This window comes from Manihot esculenta, chromosome 9 (assembly GCF_001659605.2).
Source record: "Manihot esculenta cultivar AM560-2 chromosome 9, M.esculenta_v8, whole genome shotgun sequence".
Taxonomy (NCBI): Eukaryota; Viridiplantae; Streptophyta; class Magnoliopsida; order Malpighiales; family Euphorbiaceae; genus Manihot; species Manihot esculenta.
In genome coordinates, this window is record NC_035169.2 from 34,540,900 (window position 1) to 34,561,246 (window position 20,347).

The 20,347-nt window shown below is 33.9% G+C and overlaps 1 protein-coding gene across 1 annotated transcript; it reads left to right on the forward strand.

The window, feature by feature from the left end:
• Positions 1-2,457: 2,457 nt before the first annotated feature.
• Positions 2,458-20,318, forward strand: LOC110623680 (exportin-4). Its single transcript, XM_043960408.1, is given in 33 exon segments — positions 2,458-2,800; positions 2,931-3,018; positions 3,165-3,273; positions 3,439-3,537; positions 4,361-4,386; positions 4,389-4,403; positions 5,989-6,074; positions 6,171-6,266; positions 6,396-6,632; positions 6,957-7,140; positions 7,909-8,020; positions 8,103-8,189; positions 8,339-8,477; positions 8,810-8,906; positions 9,003-9,065; positions 9,198-9,307; positions 10,104-10,208; positions 10,839-10,912; positions 12,147-12,222; positions 12,759-12,992; positions 13,950-14,021; positions 14,343-14,414; positions 14,521-14,585; positions 14,679-14,781; positions 14,883-15,014; positions 15,465-15,608; positions 17,877-17,984; positions 18,093-18,143; positions 18,263-18,340; positions 18,416-18,529; positions 18,786-18,982; positions 19,163-19,232; positions 19,850-20,318. Coding segments are annotated over 33 exon segments (3,519 nt in total). The 5' UTR covers positions 2,458-2,713; the 3' UTR covers positions 20,039-20,318.
• The last annotated feature ends 29 nt before the right edge of the window (positions 20,319-20,347 follow it).

Genomic DNA, 20,347 nt, shown 5'->3' on the forward strand with positions numbered 1-20,347 from the left:
ATATTTCGACTTTGATTATAGTTTAATCTTTCTGTATTATTAAAAATAATAATATACTATTATTAATAATTGGTTCGATTCGATTTTTTTTTAATTTTATCTAATTGAATCGGAGTAAGTAATATCCCAAATACCAGTGTACTGCTCCTCGCCCATGGGCCTGTGGCGTCTTTCTGCTGCACGGATGTGCTTAGGAAGGCGCAATGGAAGACGATTTGCGTCAATTGACTATCGATGAAAAAAAAATATATTATTGTCCCTATTAAGAGTTCTAGAGATATTCCAATCGTCACTTATGATTTATGTATGGTAGGATATTTCTCACATACAATCCAATCAATTTTTAGAATATGGAGACTTTTTAGCGGATTTATGACATCCTTTAGAAGGGGATATTGTTGTGATGAGAAGATTGCAGTCCAAATAAATAATGATGCTAAAAAAAGGCCAAGAAACAATAAACATAATGTTGTTACATGTTTTCTTTTCTCTCAACATGATGCCTCTAACAATAACCCTGCAAGAATTAATTTGACGGGCAACAGTGAAGCGGCTCATCCCGTTAAAAGTCGAGAGAGTCGAAAGCACTCGGCAATCCTCGGACAATTAATGCATTAAAAGATTTGGTTACTAGTTACAAACCGGACATTTTATTTTTAATGGAAACAAAAACTCTTAGTTTTCGTATAGAATTTTTTCGTAATTTTTTACATTTTGATGGTTACTTCTTAGTTAATAGACAATGATTGGAATGAGACAGTTGGTCAATGTGGACGAGTCGTATGTCTATTTTTGTGGTTGACTTTTCTTCAAATTTTATTAATTCTATTGTTTCAGAAGGTATTATTCAATGGAGGTTTACTAGTTATTATGGATTTCCAGAATCGCAACGACGACGTTAGTCTTAAAATCTTATTTGAGCTTTATCTCGTAGAAGATTTCTTCCGTGGTTTTGTTCGGGAGATTTTAATGATTTATGCTCGAGAGATGAGAAAAAAGGATAGTATTTTGCCAAATTATCTTATGGAGAGGTTTAGACCGGCACTTAAGGAGTATTTTTGCTAAATTATATTGTATATAAAAGATTTGATTTTGAATGTTTATAAATCTTTGTTAGACTCTATAACTATAACTGATATTTCTGTTAGATGAGTTCACAGTAATACTACTCTAACTGCTCATACTTTGGCTAGATAATCTATTACACATAATTGTCTCTATTTTGGATGATATTCTTATTTTTCGGATGAAATTTTATTAATACAAATAGTAGTTTTATTTTAAAAAAAATCTAAATTATAGCAATTTTAACTCCAAATTAAAATATTTTCAATCAATATATATAAAAAAATTTAGTATTTTATTTTTAAAATTTTTATATTTTTTACCATATTAAATATTTTTATATTTTTTTTTAATATACATTCATATAAATTTAAAGTAGTAATTTGTTAAATTTTTTTAATCATTTTTATTCCAATAAATTAATTTTTCAAGTAAAATTTATAATATTTTTTAAAATTTTTTTTTAACAATACTCATCTAATTACAAATCATTAAAATATACTATAATAATTAATAATATGTGACATTTTTTAATATTATAATAAAAAATTATACAAATTTAAATTTTAACAATTTCAATTGACTTAAAATATTTTCAAAATTTCAGCATTTTATTTTTAAAATTTTCATATTTTTTATCACATTAAATACCTCTATATAATTAATTTAACATACATTTATATAAATTTTAAAAATTAATTTATTAAATTTTCTTTATCCATTTCAATCCCTATAAATTAATTTATCCAATAAAATATATAATAGTTTTTTAAATTGAATTATAAAAAAAATACATTATAATATTTTTATTTTCATTTACCATCAAAATTCATTATAATACTTTACATACAAACTATCATTTTTCGAAATACAAATTTACTAACCGATTGCTATTAACAAAATAATATTACATAAATTTATAAAAAAATTGTAATTACTTATTTATATAAAGATGATCATAACTTTACACACTTTTATTAATAAATTATCACATCCAATTAAATAGATAAAATTATAAAAATAATTCATTATTATTATTTTATTTATATTAATTTAATCAAATATAAAATTATTAAAAAATATATATATCTATTTGATTAGAAATCTTTCTCCACTTATCAAATATTGAAGGTAAAAGTATAGAATAATAATTTTAAAAAAATATATGAAAAAAGAAAAATTACGAGAGAGTGATAATACGAAAGAAATATGAAAAAAAAAATTTATGGGAGAGTATTTTTAGAGAAATATAAGAGAAGGAGAAAAAAGAAAGATTTATGAGCGTTCGCTTCATAATCATGGTTCAACGACTTGACGTTACTATCTAGGGAGCAAGTTGATGTAAATTACAAAGAGGTCCTTCGCTTTATACAATTGATTTTCCTGTAGACTGTAAAAACCCCGTTGGTGAAAGCTCCTCTTTTTTGAGGATCGCCACTCTCCTTTCTGCCTCAGTTGGGGCCTTTTCTATTCTTCTTACTCATGCTCTGTTTACAGTTCCTCTCTTGCTTTCTCCAGCCCTCTTTTCATTACCCTTAGCGCTAAGGAAACCATCAATCTAGTCGAACTCCGACGCATTGATTTCATAAATAACCCATCTCCTTTTTCTATCTAGATTGTGGATTCATCAACTAACCAGGAGCCAAAGATGATGCAACAGCAAGGCAGTTCCGCCGATTTAGCGCAACTACAGTCCACCATGCAGGCCATCGAGCTCGCTTGCTCTTCTATTCAGGTCTCCTTTTTTTTTTTTCTCTCTCTTTTTTATTCTTTTATTTTTTCTGATTGATTACTTCAAGGACGATGTTTTTACTGAACGGGATTTAATTTTATGTGACTCAAATGAGTTGCTGATTATGTGGCAGATGCATATGAATCCGGCAGCCGCAGAAGCAACTATCCTGTCGCTAAATCAGTCGCCCCAGCCATACAAGGCATGCCAATTCATTCTTGGTACGTCAGTTGATTGCAATTGGAAGTTCTTACTGCATGGAAGTATTCAATGAGTTGCTGATTTTGAAAGCATAAGATTATTCTATTTTGGTTTAGGAAGTGAGTAAAACTATTAATTCATGCTAAAACTGATTGTCGTCTATCAGAGAATTCTCAAGTGGCAAATGCGAGGTTTCAAGCGGCTGCAGCTATTCGAGATGCTGCTATCAGGGAGTGGGGTTTCCTCACTAGTGATGACAAGAAAAGCTTGATAAGGTACTTAAGCACTCTAAAAGTTTGCATGGGCATTAATACTTCTATTGGTATTAATCGTAAAAGAATCAAGGCTAAGTTCACTAATACATAAGTTGATGATCAGTCCGCTGGTGGGTGTCACATTCTACTATTACTGTGCCATGATATAATGTATTTTGCTTGCAGTTTTTGTCTGTTCTATGTTATGCAACACGCAAGTTCGCCTGAGGGATATGTCCAAGCCAAGGTTTCTTCTGTAGCTGCGCAATTGATCAAGAGGGGCTGGTAAGTTGCAGATGACATTTTTGTTATTAATGTCTTAAATAAATAGGCAAGCCTAAACCACCTCCAAAGCTAGCTCAAAGGGAGGGGTGTGAAAGCTTTATAAGAGACATATTAACCTAATCCCAAACCAATCCGGGAATTTAACACATCCTAAGCACATGTGCATGGAGTACTTGTGGGAGGTCTAATAGTGAATGAGGAGCTCTGTTCTCATCTTAAGAAAATGAACTGAGCCTAACTCACCCTATCTGAAGAGGGGGCCAATGCTAAGATTTTATGAGGTGCAAAATGCCCCTAATGGGGATTTAACACACTCCTCATGCCCATCTTAAGAAAAAGGGTTGGGTCTAACTCACTCCCAAAGCTAGTTCAAGGGAGTAGAAGTGTCCAAGGGGCACATTACCCTATTCAAAACTAGCGTGGGAATTTATCAATATGTATGTATGTAACATATGCATGTGTAGCTCTCACTGTGGCAACTGCTCTTACTTGTGGCGATGATGCTTCAACTTTCATACATGTGACATGACATGGAATCATTTGCTGTGTGCAATATTTATATATTATGGTTTCTATGCCATTAACTGTAACTTGCTTGTGATATTGCATTCTGAGCTTTGCCCAATGAGATGCTCATTAAGGGTGTATCATGTCTGAAATTTTTGCCACTCCATGTAGCATTTCATAAAATTTCAAGAGACTTTGAGGTCACAATTACATAGAATTTCAATGTTACATCTGGAGACTTGATGAATTCTAGTTTTACTTTGCTTTGGATAAACTGATAACTTGGTAGTTATATTTGAATATGTTTTGAATGTAGGCTTGATTTTACAGCTGTTGAAAAGGAGACTTTTTTTTATCAGGTATAAATGTTGTATTTGGCCCCCTTCTGGCTTGTCCTTTCTCAACTTTTTCTTTTGTTCCTTTGTGTGTATAAATATTACATGCATGCAAAGAAACATGTTTTAGTAATTTTCAGTAAAGCATTAAAGTCACACTAAGGTCGATCGTCATTTGGGGCTTTGTTCTCCCTTCCAACTTTATTGATGAGAATAATTTTTTTAAGGGGAATTGGAACTCTTAATTACTGTGATCTCAAATCTTCTTCTAAATGTCCATACTGTGGATGAGAGATTTCATTTTACAAGGGCATGTGCTCCTCTTTTAGATTAGTGGCTTATAAAATTGTCAGATTTCCTCTGCTGATGATTAAAAATGCAAGCTGTATTTAGTTTTATTGACAATTGGAGGAGTAAGATTACATATGGGGGCGTTGAATCATTTCTTGATATTATCTATGATAATGCTGCATTCCCGCAGATGAAATGTGAAATTGCAGTCTAACAAATTTGTAGCTCTTGAAGTCTGAGGTGGTTATGCCAAATTGACTATGGAAGAAAGAAATGAAATGCTTGGTGTTTTGACCAATGAAATCTATTACTTTTTCACTTTTTGGAAAATTGGACTAAGAGGAGTATATTTGTGACTGCATATATATATGATTATCTAGGTGCTTAAAACATTATTATTTACATCAATTTAACCTAGGTGTAAACCCATCAACAGGCTAAATTGCTGTCTTTCCCTTCTTTCAAAAAGGCCCAAAAGGAAATATCCAGCCGAAAGCCTTGGCCACACTGCCTCTCTTAGATTTAAAAGAAGCACCTCCTCTACACTGTCTGCAGGATCATCATTGAGAAAAAAAAAGCAAAGCTGGTTTTCTGATCTGTGAAGAAATTGGCTTCTCTAAACACATGCTTTTCTTCTGCCAGCCAGCCCTTAATAAGCAGCCTCCTAACCACATACTTTTAATGGTTTATGAGGATTATCCTTGTCTAGTTGTTTTTGAATCATCTAAACAACTACTTGGGAATTATAACTTTCCTGAATCTCAACATCCATGTGATTTCTGGTTGAAGTATGTGGCCCAAAGTTCATATTAGATGGCTTAATGTATGCCTACATCATAAACAAACCTTGTGGTCATTGGCTCATTGCCCCTGATCATTGCATGAAAGACCCATTTGTGCGAGCTGTCTATCCTTGTAGATGCTCCATCAGAGTTTAGTTCAACTAACTCTCTTTTTGTACTTCCCCAGCCAATTAATCTTTTTGCTTTTTACTCCTGCTGCTATTCAAAGCTATGTAATACTTCAGTTATATATCAAACAATTTTTCTACATCATAAGATGCTTCTTTTCCCTCTTTATTTCATGGATTCATTTCAATCTGAAATGCACAATGATCCATCCATTTCCAACAAGCCAAGTTGTAATCCATACAAAGATTCACAGCTCTGGCCCTGCCATTCCCAAAAGGCCAAATTGTTTTCCATTTTGATTTCTAGTTGCTCCGTTGTCTTTTTTTTTGGCGGGGGTAATCTTATCTGCTCAAAGCCATGCATATGTATGTGGATGCATATTGAAATATATTTGGCTTGTCTGACAGATTCCTGGGTACAGGTGAACCAGGCTATTCTTGGCATTCATGGCGTGGATGTGCAGTTCTCTGGAATTAATTTCCTAGAATCTCTGGTACATGTTTCTTTATTATTGCACCATTTGTCTGACAACATTTTGCTTTATTTTCTTATCTGTACCAGAAAATAGAACTTGGAATTCCTTTTGTAGGTCTCTGAGTTCTCACCTTCTACTTCAAGTGCCATGGGCCTTCCTAGGGAATTTCATCAACAATGCCGGATGTCCTTAGAGCTAGACTATCTTAAGGTTCTTTGTCCTGTTATATGTTTCTATTCATTAATTTTGGTGGTTGGCATGCTAGATATTCTTTATGAATATATTGCCTTTTCTGCTGTGATCTTTGTTTTATAATTATTGCTTCTATTTGAAATATAGACATTCTACTGCTGGGCACGAGATGCTGCTATAGGTGTCACGAAGAGCATAACTGAATCTGATACTGAGGTACCTGAGGTGAAGGTTTGTACTGCAGCACTGCGTCTCATGCTACAAATTCTGAACTGGGATTTCCATTACAATACTGCTGGAACAAGAACTGGTATAGATGTTTTTTCTGCTGGAGCTAGAACAGACAGTTCTTCATCAAAGAGGTCTGAGTGTACATTAGTGCAGGTAATGGATATCCCTTTTTAAGATTGTATATATAGAGAGAATCAAGATGACAATAAACATCAAGTGATTCATAAGGAGTGATAACTGATAAGTGTGTGTTTATGTCTTCATAATGGGTTATACTAATCGATTTTTGCTTCCCTTCCCTCAAAAACTCTCATCTTTAGTAGAATTCCAAAACAATATTTGAACAGGATTAGCCTGTTTTATTCATATTTTTTTTTTACTGATGCTGGAATGAGTGGATGGTTGTAGTTTGGATTTTGATCACCACATTTTTTTGTGATGCATGGTATGTTTATTGACTAACTATACTACTTGTAGCCCGGTCCTGCATGGCATGATGTTTTAATTTCAAGTGGCCATGTTGTATGGCTCCTGGGCTTATATGCAGCTCTGAGGGGGAAGTTTTCTTGTGGAGGTTACTGGCTTGATTGTCCTATTGCAGTCTCTGCTCGGAAACTTATTGTGCAGTTCTGCTCCTTGACAGGAACCATATTTGTTTCTGGTAAGTTTTTTCCCCCCATGTTTACTTTGTGTATCAAATACTTTATCATCTGATGATGGCAATTTGTTCAATCAATGCTGATTTGGTTTTCTTGGTAAACTAGATTTTGCTAATGCAAGTATGCAAAAAATAGGGTGGATTTGGGAGTGATTGAACTACCTGTATCTCTTTGATTAATTACTGTTCTTATAAAATAAATTGTTGCTGTAGTTCTATGGATAAAAGTTCGAAGCATGAGTAAAAAATATGGTTCTCCAAACCTGTTGAGCACAGGAACAAAGGCATGGTAACCTTAAGCTTAAAAAATAGCTTCTTTTTCATGAGTACCATACATTATGCATATTCAATATATTTTCTACCTCGGTTGACTCAGAAATGTATTTCCATGTATGTTTGCATTTTGCAACTAAAAGTTGAATTGATCTACGAAAGAAGTTTTAATATTTTTTTTAGGTCTTGAAAATAAAATAATGGAATTGCATAACCATCAAATTTCAGGATGTCATGATGAGTGGAATTGTGTTTCAGTATCAGTTGGCAGCAAATTGTGATTACCAACTTACTTCGAAGTAACATTGAGAAAATTTGTTATTCATTGTCTGATTATCTCCCACCTCTTCCTCTAATCACCACTAAAAATAAGAAGTATTTATCAGTTCCATGTGTTTCCAATACATTGAAACTTGATAATCTTAGTAAATGAAATTGGCTTATGCATTCAAAACTATCCTTGTTTAATTTTTAGTTACTATCTGTTCAATTATTTAGATAATCGACAAATGCAAGAAGGCCATTTGCTACAACTGCTTTCTGGGATAATACAGTGGATTGATCCTCCTGATGTTGTTTCGCAAGCAATTGAATGTGGGAAGAGTGAAAGGTTGACCCTATATATTACCCTCTTCTTGCATTTAGATGTTATAACACCTGTAAAGCCTTAAAATTATTCTTATTGTATTCAGTGAGATGCTTGATGGTTGCCGTGCATTATTATCAATGGCAACTGTAACTACTCCCTTTGTGTTTGACCAACTCTTGAAATCTATAAGGTCAGTCAAAGTCTCTATATTCTTCTTTTTTCACCTTCAAGTTTTTGTTCATTCCTTCCTAATTGTACATAATTGTTGCAGCATATTTAGCAAGTCTATAGTATGGCATGTATATTTTTAATATGGAGACCTTTTGTCTCATTGTTCAGGCCCTTTGGCACTCTTGCCCTATTATCCACGTTGATGTGTGAAGTTATCAAAGTTCTTATGACTAATAACACTGATGAGGAGACATGGAGCTGGGAGGCACGTGATATCTTATTAGATACCTGGACCACTCTGCTCATGGTATGTGCTATGAAGAGAGTATTAGTTAATTGTTAACTTAACGGAGATTTTCAACTAGCAGGTAAAAAGAAATTAAGATCTTGACTAATTGAATTAATTCATTTACCAGTATCTTTCTGCAGAAGTGCTGGTTGCATTATTCCTAACATTGTTACTGTTGAAACTTGAAACCATCATTTCTGGGTTTGATCTTTGATGTGGTTCAAAATCATATTTTATCACTATTGCTTGTTTGACAATCAATTTGAAATTGTTGTTTTAAGATGCACATTTGTCTTCATAAGATTAGTTGCTTATATCCGATACATTAAAGTTTTCTTGCTCTTCTTTAGCCAATGGATGGTACTGGCGGGAATTCATTGCTTCCGCCTGAAGGGATAAATGCGGCAGCCAATCTTTTTTCGTTAATTGCGGAGTCTGAGCTAAGAGGTAACAACATTGCTTTATATATTTCTGAATTTGTTGCCTTTATAATGTTGTCATTCTTTTGTAATACCTTTCCAAATTCTTTGGCTTGTGTGTTAGTGGCTTCTGCATCAGCAATGGATGATAATGATGAAGCTGACTACCTTCAGGCTTCCATCTCTGGTACAATAAAAAGTTCCATGTCTTACATGTAATTTGATATATATTTTCTTCAATTGTGGTCAACATTGAAGTCGATATTTGTATGAATATTTATAGATCTTATCATTTATGAATGTCACTTATGCCTTGCAGCCATGGATGAAAGGTTAAGTTCTTATGCTCTTATAGCAAGAGCAGCAGTTGATGCGACAATTCCATTATTAACAAGACTCTTCTCTGAGCTTGTTGCACGGCTTCATCAGGTGCTCTTGATTATCATCTTTCTACTGTAGATTTGCGGGAAATGATTGTGCTAATTGATCATTATGAGTTAAATTTTAGTTGGACACATTTTGAAAAACTGTAGGTATTATCATTTATTCTTGATATATCTAATGCACATTATGGAATATAATTTTATTATTTATGTCAGTTATCACTTATGTGATAGTTTGTGCTTCACTAGTCTCCTTATAATTTAAATTTTGTGATAGAACATTAGAGCTTGAAGCTACAAAATTTAATCTAGTCTGATATTGGTATGCTATGGTTTTGTTTTTAGTTCTTCTTTTTTTCCTTAAGAAATGTAAACAAAAATTAGCTACTCATTTAATTTGCAGAATTACACAAAATGAAATAGCATAGTAAATTTTCCGTTTCCCCAGCGCCCCAGTTCCATTTCTTCAATGACAAAGTACTACTTATCCCATTAAAAGCATTGTCCGAAGTCTTTCTTCATTTTTGGATACCATTTGCTATTCCAACTTATAATATCCTTGAAGTAGCCACCTTTTTTATTTGTTTGATCATGTTGACGCCTGTACTTACTTTTTCTTGTTGAATCAGTTACCATCTTTTCTTCTGCATGCAGTGTCACGACTTTTTTGTTTAAAAGTTTACACACCTCAGAATATGATTCTGTGGAAAAAGTTTATCAATATATATTAGTCTATTCTTTTGTTTATAGTTCTTCAGATGATAATGATGGTTTTTCTCTATGTATGTGAGATCTACAGTCAGACATTTGCTTATGTCTCATGTTGTTTACTTTCTTTGTAGGGCAGGGGCATCACTGATCCAACTCCGACTTTGGAGGAACTTTACTCATTACTATTGATAACTGGGCATGTACTTGCAGATGAAGGGGAGGGAGAAACACCCTTGGTACTTAGTTACTTCTTATGCTTTACTATGTTAATGTTTTACTTTACTGTTTAAGATTTTTATTCTTGATTATAGAGGTGCATATGGTACTGCTCACCATGTTTCTTGTTTGGCTAGCTAGATTCACCAGTCATTTTAATATATGGTATACTCTCTTTTGCCAAGTGATGACCATCTTTGGGAAAAGTAAACTTCAGATAAAATGTCTAGCTTGTGAATGATCACCAGGCTTTTCATTTTCTCTGATTTCATTTTTTTATCCACCATTTTCATTTTAATGTCCACTAATTAATGCTTGTTTGGGTTGTAGATGATGGAGTATTAGTTGCTTATTTAAGAGAAAAGTCTCATGGGATCTCTTTATATTATTTTTGATGTGCTTATTTTATGAGGTTGGTTTGGATATATGACAAGTTTTTTTTTTTTAATGAATGGATATTTAAATTTGATATTGTGCTGAATTTTTATAAATGTTTACTTGAAATGCAAATCTAAAATTCAATTGAAAAAAAACAGAAATGTAAACCCAGTCATTTCAAATTTATGCCTATATGATGTAGAACAAGAAGATGCTTGTAATGTAAATTATTATGCGACTTGAACTCCCTAATGGTCCACTGCACGGTTCAGGTTCCAAATACCATACAAACTCATTTTGTGGACATACTGGAGGCAGACAAACATCCAGTTGTTGTGCTTTCAACGTAAGCTTCTTTCTTTTTATTCATAGATAAAAATAATGATGGTCAAAATAGGGCTAATTACGAAGAAATTGCGCTATGTTTTCTATAATATACACTTTAATCGTTGTTTTAAAATTAGCAATTTTGTCTCTGCAGTTTGTTAATGACTCAACACTTCAGTTGATGGTACTATGAATTGTTTGCTTATCTGAATTTTAAAGTTTAATCGCTGTTCAATCCTTGCATTATTATTTGTGAAACACTTTAATCCCTCAAAATCTTGTACCCTTTTGGTAGTATAGGGACTAAAATTGCTAATTTTGAAACTGTAAGGACCATATTTAAGATGCTTTTTTTAAAAAAATTTATCTACCAATTCTTCAAACACTTCTTCCTAATTCTGCAACTTGTGCTAGATGACAAATGATGAAGAATTGTAAAAGAAATGCTTTTTTTTTTTTTTTTCCTTTAGTCTTGATATCACTTTGGCAGACGAATGTGGCACTCCCATTGTTTCAGCATATTAGTTAACATTGTTTCAGCATCAGTCAGTTTGGTTAGGAAAATCAAAGTATCAAATAAACTGAAATTGTTTTAGCAGGCCTACCTGAACTGAACTAGGGAGAAAAACATAATTAACAAACTGAAAATTTTTTAGCAGACCAAACAAAAAATAAACGGTTTGGTCGATTTGAATTTCATATTGAGCTTTTTGGCCTTGTTTTGGACTCTTAACAGACTTGATTTTAGTTTTTTTTTCCCCTATTTTTAACTCTAGTTTGAGGCTTAATAGTAATTAATTGTTCAGTTTGGCTTGGTTCAACCAATCTTGTTCTCAAAAAAACCAAACCAAAGAAACCAATTTTCTTAAAATAAAAAAAAGGTTTTCCGAAGTATATCAAGTTTCATTAGTTTTTTGCTTTGAAATGAATTTTGTTCACCCTAATTATACAGTTGGATAATGTTCAAATTTTATATTTCTATGGTTTTGGTTATTGTTTTGGGAGTGACTGCCGGTACCATACTGTAACAATCTTACTTGTACATGTTTACTACTTTTCTTTTTGTTTTTTTTTAATTTTTAGAAGAAGTGGCATTATATGGCTTCATTGTAGTGTTCTGGTTATTTCTTGTTCATTCCAATCATACCCATTAATATAACGACAAAAAATTTGTCAAAATTTTTCTTCTTTTCAATTTACGGTATTAAAATATGAAAATATTAAAAATGAGTTGCCTTTTTCATTTGCTGCAGCTCAATTATAAAGTTTGCAGAGCAGAGTTTGGATCCAGAAATGAGAGCATCAGTTTTCAGTCCTCGTCTCATGGAGGTAGCTAACTGTTTTAAGTCTCCTTTGCCCTTTTATGGCCCCTACCTTACTGTTTGTGACTTCTCTCCTGAGCATTTTTATTATTGGTGGGAATCTAACATATATAATGTCTGCAAAAGCATATTATAGTAATGATTGAAATATAATAAAACATGTATACATTGACAATTAATTTGAGATGTATAAATTAGATGCTTGAAAATCACCAATGTATTTGAGTGAATATGCTTTTGCTCCAAAATTTTGATTTTGGTTGATCTAGTCACGTTCTAGCATTTGTAAGTTAGCATGACTTGCAATGCCTGAGTAACATATCTTTTCATTAGCACATTCCTTCCTTTGCCTATTCAAGCATACAGCACCTTTTTTTATGCAGATCAGCAGGCAGTGACTGACAGGATGAAATTTTCGTCCTTTATTGTTCTAATTTTTCTGATTATATTCAACCATTTTTATTAATGAGACATGAGTGCTTTTTTATTTTTTTGGAACTTTTTTGTCTTGGTTTTAATTGCTTGATCTGATGCTCTATGCAGGCTGTTATATGGTTTCTTGCAAGATGGTCCCGTACATACCTAATGCCAGAAGAATTTAGGGACAGTAATTTTAATTCAGGTCATGATCATGAATATCAGTTTCGGCAATTGCACTCCCGTAAAGCCTTGCTCGGTTTTTTTGGAGAACATAATCAGGGCAAGATTGTGCTTGACATTATTGTTCGGATCTCAGTGACAACACTTTTGTCTTATCCTGGAGAGAAGGATTTGCAGGTACAAGTTATAAGACCTTTCCCTTGTAAACATGCTTCTATTTGATATTTTAACCTATATGCTCTGTGTTCCATCTTCCACGTCCTTGTTTGTAACTTAAATATGCTTTTCCCTTGCCTTGCATGTTAATGTCTTCATTACTTTGTATTTAGCGTTGTTTGAGTGGAGTTTTTTTGAGAGAATAACCATTTATTCACAAACTCAGTAATAAAAGTACCAAGTAGGAGTGAGATACTGAGAGTACTTGGTAGGGGTAACTACTGGATGACATTCAAAGAACTGGTTTCCATCCTTGGGAATCCTGGCTTGCATGTGCATGAAAGCTAGTATGGTGCAGCATCCAGGGGCCTTCTTAAAAAGTCTTTTGGGATTTTTATTATTGGTAATGGCACCATTTACATCAAAATCCAGTAAAAGGACTGAATTAATGTGTAGCGTGAAGAATGGTTGAATGCTTGGACCTGATTCTGTTTGCAAAGTGTTAAGCCACAAAATAGGAAAGGACATACAGATCCATGTAAGGTAGGGAATGAAAGGCTTTCTCAATATAATCTACTTTCATTAACATGAAAACATTCTGGTTCAAATTATACAATTTCAAGTAGAGTTCCTGTAATGTGTTCTCTAGTTCTTTCTACTAAAGATTTCTTGTATTTGTTGGGTTTATATAAACATTTCTGGTATGGGACGGGAATGGCCATAAACTTATATTGGCCGATTATTTTGCTACAATAACATTATTGACATGAACAACAATAAGAACACCACCTTACTTCCAAACTAGAATAACAGACACAGAAGTCATTCAGATGTTCTCCCAGACAATTCATCTCTTACATGACCTATTTGCCGTGCAAATTGATATCTTCATTCAAATTATTCAATCTAGTTGCTGCTCTTATTTTCCTGGAAGGGGAAATGTTTTAGATCTCATGCTCTTTTATTTTTATCTGACAGGCTATTACTTGCTACCAACTACTTCATGCTCTTGTTCGACGAAAAAATATTTGTGTTCACCTTGTCACATTGGTGAGTCATATTTCCTTGTAGCAAAATTTTCATTTCAAGATTGTCCATTACACTTAGATCCAAATGGAATTCAGCCTTTTAGTTCTAAGTTTTGCTATACCTCTATCTTGTTTTGTCTCTCTTCATTGTGATGATTAAAGATAAGGAATTTCAAATTTATTTATTTTTATCTTTTGTGAAAGCTTTAATTTTAGAAATATTTGATGTGAACCTTTGGATAATGTTGGTATTGATGGGATGTAGTAGATTATAGTCAGATTTTTCATTGTCGTTGCACTTAAGAGAATATTACTTTAGCCAGTGGATTTCAATGTTTCACAGGACTCGTGGCGTGAACTAGCAAATGCTTTTGCTCATGAAAAGGTTTTGTTCTTGTTAAACACTGCTAACCAAGTAAGAATTGAAACTGACTTTATCTATTCTGCTATTATGTTCTTCTCATTTTTATTTGTTTATTTTTTAGTAAGTAACTAACTACGATGTCATTATTCCATTTCAGCGCTCACTGGCTCAAACCCTTGTCCTTGGTGCTTCTGGAATGAGAAATTCAGAAGCATCTAATCAGTGAGTCTTCTGCAAGTTACAATATTGTCTACATTTTCTTCTTATTTATTAAAATATTGCTAGCTTCCTAATGTCTTCTTACTTTTTTTAAAGATATGTAAGGGATCTCATGGGTCATATGACAAATTATCTAGTGGAATTGTCTAACAAGAATGACCTCAAAAGTGTTGCTCAACAGCCAGATATCATCCTATCGGTAAGAACATGACTTTTCTAATTCAATAACATTTTACATTCAAATATTATTACTTTTTAGGAAGTGGATTGTTATTAAATAACATCATGGACATTTTCTAGGTCAGTTGCTTGTTGGAGAGGCTACGTGGAGCTGCTAGTGCCTCAGAACCTCGAACTCAAAGGTCTCTTTATGAGATGGGAGTCTCTGTAATGAACCCTGTGCTGGTTCTCCTCGAAGCATACAAACATGAGGTACTATGATGAAAAATTATAATTGCATATCCTCCTTCGTAATGGGTCAACTTGTATCTCTTTATTTTTTGATTTATTTCTAGCTTCACTTCTAAATTTCTTCAAAGTGTATATATATATATATATATATATATATTCAACGTACTTGGAGAAGCATCATTACTATGATGATTTGTTGCCCACTTAGCATATCATGCATTTGTGCTGAAAGTGTCTCTTTGATTGATATACTATCACCTCTATTTAGATCTCTAAATTTTTTGTTCCATGCTTTCTGGGTGTTTCTACAAGATGTTTAGTTTTCCTTGCAATGAATGTTCATTCACAGGCACTTAAATCTGCACTTATGAAATAATTCTGCTTATTATGGTGAAGGTTTGGCATAATTGGCATGTTCTTAACATTACTCTGGGGTTTAGCTACTGGTTCTAATCTTTGATTATTGCTTAGTCTGCAGTTGTTTATCTGCTACTTAAGTTCGTTGTTGATTGGGTTGATGGGCAAATCTCCTACCTGGAGGCTCAAGAAACTGCTGCAGTTATTGATTTCTGCATGTGTTTGCTTCAGCTCTACTCATCTCACAATATTGGCAAGGTGATTTCCCTGACTACTTTGGTGTTCGATAAACACAAAGATAAATTCTGAAAGAATCTCTTCACCTACCAGCTTCCATTAAATGATTTTCCCTCATATATTTGTAGTCATGTTTCACTTGCTTTTACCAATGGTGCTCTAAAATTTTTCTTTTACTTCTATCCTGTTATTCTTGCTTGCTAGCATGTTTATAACAAAAGCTTCCATATTTTAATCAAACCCCGTTAACCTTACTTTTCTTTTTGGTGGTTGGGGAGGGGATGTGAGGGAACCTCATGCTCAAAAAGATTGCCATGTTTCCAGAAAAAGATTTCTCCGACTGGGAAGGCCCTTTTTCAGACACAAAAATGAGATTAATAGATTGAGAACACAATACCAATACTGTTTCAAATCATCAGACCTTTCTAAAAGAGATGCTCTTGTATTTCTTTTCAGCGTGCAACCAGGATATGTAATTATATGTTGTACTTTAGGATTCATAATCCATCCCCTTAAAGAGCACTGGAAAACATGGTCCTATGAGCCAGAAATATCCAAAAACGATGTATTTTGTGCGCTAAATTCAGCCTGAGAAATAACATTTGTGAATATGGTTGACTGATTTGTGGCATAACTTTAGATGCACAGTTATAGTTGTCTGAGATGGAACATTGTATTCAATATTTTGTTTTCTGTTCCTTAAAATCTCAGACTCTGGTGGATGTAGCTAAAGAAACAAGAGGGTGAATTGGCCCCCTCTACATATTTAAGAAGTCTTTATGTATATCTATTTGTCTAAATTGAGCCCTTGTAGATTTAATTATCTTTTTTGCTAAAAACTAAAACTGATTAAGGGTATAATAGTATTTTTCAATTGATGTGAGACATTAAGTGTCAATCTCAATTGATAAATGATTGTTTAGTGACTTATATAAAGAGATGTATTTGATAGCATTAATAATTATGTAAGTTTTAATAGTTTTTATTTTAGGTTATTACTTGTTAGACCTGAATGAGTTCCAACAGTAAGATATTATTATTATATGTTGTCCCTCTTCTAATATTGTTTTGTGTGCTAAATTCAGCCTGAGAATTATGTTTTTGTACTTTTTTAATATATTGACCCCTGGAAAAAAATGGATTTACCACTGATCTCAAAAACACCATGTTTTTTAATTACTGTGCCACTCAGTTTTTATTAGCATTTCACAAAGTTAAATAATTATGTCAAAGGACTGTTGCTTAATGCTAAATAGCTTCCATGTTAAATAGTGAAAGAATATTTACTGTCCTAGTGTCATTCACCAATCTATAGTATCGTTGGTGTTTATCCTTCTACTTGTTTCTGTTCCTGGCACTTAGAACTTTTGCCAGTTCACCATCAAATTCTTTTTACAGTGTTGACTTCTTAGGTGCATTGATGTGGTCGTTTCTTGTATTGTTATGTTTAACACGTGACTGTCAAGTGCCAATCTCAATGGCCTTTGCATGGCACAATGTTTTCATCTGGTTCTGAATAACTCATGCTTGATGGACTGCAGTCCTGTTGACCATAAACATTCTTTCATTTGTAGATGCTTAAAAATCAACTTTACCATTCATCACATGGTTACTTGAGGTTAAATGTCATTCTCTAGGCTTCTCTTGTTCAGCACAATGTTTTTGTTGTGGTTCTGAATCACATGTCGCCTAATTAATTTCATATCTGGTAACCAAAGTATAAGGTCTATTTGAATAATTTGAAGGCAAGACAGGAATTTTGTTTATGGTTTAAAAAAAGAAGAAGAAGAAGAAGCTTCCCTTATAGGGCTCCTTATGAGTTTTTTGCGATATTTATCCAGTCATGGCTAAAATCTTTATGCCATGTACACACCCTATCGCCATCATGTCTGGTAATCAAATTTTAAGCTTTATTTGAATAATGAAAAGTAGGACAAGAATTCTGCTTGTATATGATTAGAAAGGGAAAAAAATCCCTTCACAAGCTCCTTTTAAATTTTTTGCTGTGTCCAGTGGTCGCTAAAATTTTTATACTATGTACCAATCCTATCTCAAATTGGAGTCATTCATAACCACTGAGGCAGTTGAAATACATTCTGATCTGACCTTGAAGTTCAGCTTCTCTTTAACAATAGGAAGGCACGTTTTATAGTCTATAATATAACATGTTCTGGATTTTTTTGCTATATCTTTTGCAATTTCAATACCGTGTTGAATTCTTGATGGATGATTTCTGATGTACTTTTGTGTTTGAAACTTTGACTTCTTTCACTTCCTCTGTTTTCCCAGATATCAGTGAGTCTTTCAAGCAGCTTACTTAGTGAGGCCAAGACTGAGAAGTACAAGGATTTACGGGCTCTTCTTCAGCTTCTTTCAAATCTCTGTTCAAAAGATTTGGTGCCTCTTTCCTTCTTTCAGATCTTCTATTTTATTTGTTTCTAATGAAGGGTCAGGAACTGTATCTTAAACATTTTTTTGAATACTATGTAATCATGAACATTGCAGGTTGACTTTTCTTCAGATTCTATTGAGGCGCAGGGGACAAATATATCTGAAGTAAGTTTCTATTGCAGGTCCCTTACAAAGATCACATTGTTGGTTTCTCATGGATTGCCTTGCAGGTTGTTTACTTTGGTCTTCACATAGTTACCCCATTAATTTGGATTGCCTTGCAGGTTGTTTACTTTGGTCTTCACATAGTTACCCCATTAATTTCTTTGGAGCTGCTGAAATACCCCAAGCTTTGTCATGATGTAAGAGTTCTATCGATCGTGAGAATAATTGTGTAGCTTTTGGTGAAAAACTGATAAGGGTCTATGATTGTGTAGTACTTCTCTCTGTTGTCGCATATGTTGGAAGTTTACCCAGAAACAGTTGCACGACTAAATAGTGAAGCTTTTGCTCATGTACTTGGAACCCTTGATTTTGGCCTTCACCACCAGGTAAATGGCTGTCCTCTTTGTCCTTTCAATGTCACTGGGGTAACTACAATGTTCAAGCACTGTCATTTTCTGTTGTGTTTTGGAAGTCCTTACTCCTATGCATCTGGTTCAAACTTGCTGCCTTGATCAGCTGGCTTGATCGGCTTATGAGAGAAAATTGACTTGAAATATGTGTACATGGGGTTGACTGCATCAGTAATGTTGCGTACAGCTTACCTGTAGCTAAATTATTATGATTTTGCTTTTGATGGAACAGGACACTGAAGTAGTAAATATGTGTCTGAGGGCTCTTAAAGCTCTTGCCTCCTACCATTACAAGGAGAAACATGCAGGCAAAATAGGCTTGGGCTCTCACGCCATGGGTATTAAAGATCAGCAAGGCAACTTGCAGGAAGGCATCTTAAGTCGCTTCCTTAAATTGTTACTGCAGTTGATCCTTTTTGAGGAGTACAGGTATTAGCCTACTTCGTTTGTGTTGTTGGGTGGAAGTTGAGATTGATCCTTCTTTTATATAACATAATCAATCAAGTTGGCCATAGTATATCCATTATTTGAGTGCAGATTTCAAGACTAGTTTTGCTTCCTTTTAGTATCTGTTACCTACTCTAAAAGTTCTGCTGGTTGTGTTTCCAGTCCTGATCTGGTCAGTCCTGCAGCAGACGCTCTCTTTCCATTGATTCTTTGTGAGCAAGACTTATACCAGGTATTTTCTTTTGTGTGCGTGTGCATTCATTTGAATTCACTCGGGACTTGAAAGTCAACATTCAACAATGATTTCTCTCTCTTTTTACTTGATTTACAATTGACAATGAGAAAACGGTTGGGTTTCTTTTCTGTCAAAAAATATTTTGGTCCATGGGGAAAGAGTTGTGTAAGAACCTCGCTACCTTCAGGTGTTTTTTTTTTAAAAGGTTTCAATTTGAAGAAAGGTTATGGTACAGTGCAGCATCACTAGGGAGGGGAAGGGGATTTCAAGTTTTGAATTCTCTCATCCAACTTCTATTAGTGGAATTGTATGGTGGAGTGGGTTCAGGGAAGGAAATGTGATATCCTTGTAATGTAGTCCTGCTTCTGCCCCATTTGGCCTTCCACTAGACCAAAAAATGGATTTTGAATTTTTAACACAATTGGTTAATAGAATTTGAATGATTTGTAACCCTCATGCAGCTGCTTTTGATTCTGTGCACGAGTTCATCTCCCCCCCCCTCCCCCCTCCTTGCTGTGTGCGAACACTCAAAGCACACGTGCATGTCTTCTACAAGTGATTGATTGCTTTTGAGAGGTTGATAATTGATATGAAGAATTCCCTTTTGGTTGCAGAAATTAGCTGCTGAATTGATAGAGAGGCAATTGAATCCAACACTCCGATCAAGGCTAGCAAATGCATTCCAATCCCTCACAAGCTCCAATCAACTTTCATCCACCCTAGACCGTATGAATTACCAAAGATTTAGAAAGAATGTAAACAACTTCCTTATTGAAGTTCGTGGGTTTTTGCGGACAATGTGATGTGGCGTGCGTAGTTTTTGCGTGTGATGTGATTATGAGATTTTTTTTTTTCCATTTTAAGCATAAGGTTTTGGAACCACTGAAACATTCCCACTTTTAATGGGCATACAGACAACTGCTTGTTCATATTCAACCAGCAAGATGAAAATGGGGAGTGCAGTTTCATCAAGGTCAGAATTTAAAGGATCCCGAAGTGAAGTAGTTTTTTTAAAGGATTTTCATTTTTCTTGTATGACACGATTTTTGGAAAATATGAGCTAAATTTATTACAATTCTCTTACGAAATGAGCTTGAAGAATGAGGCATCAT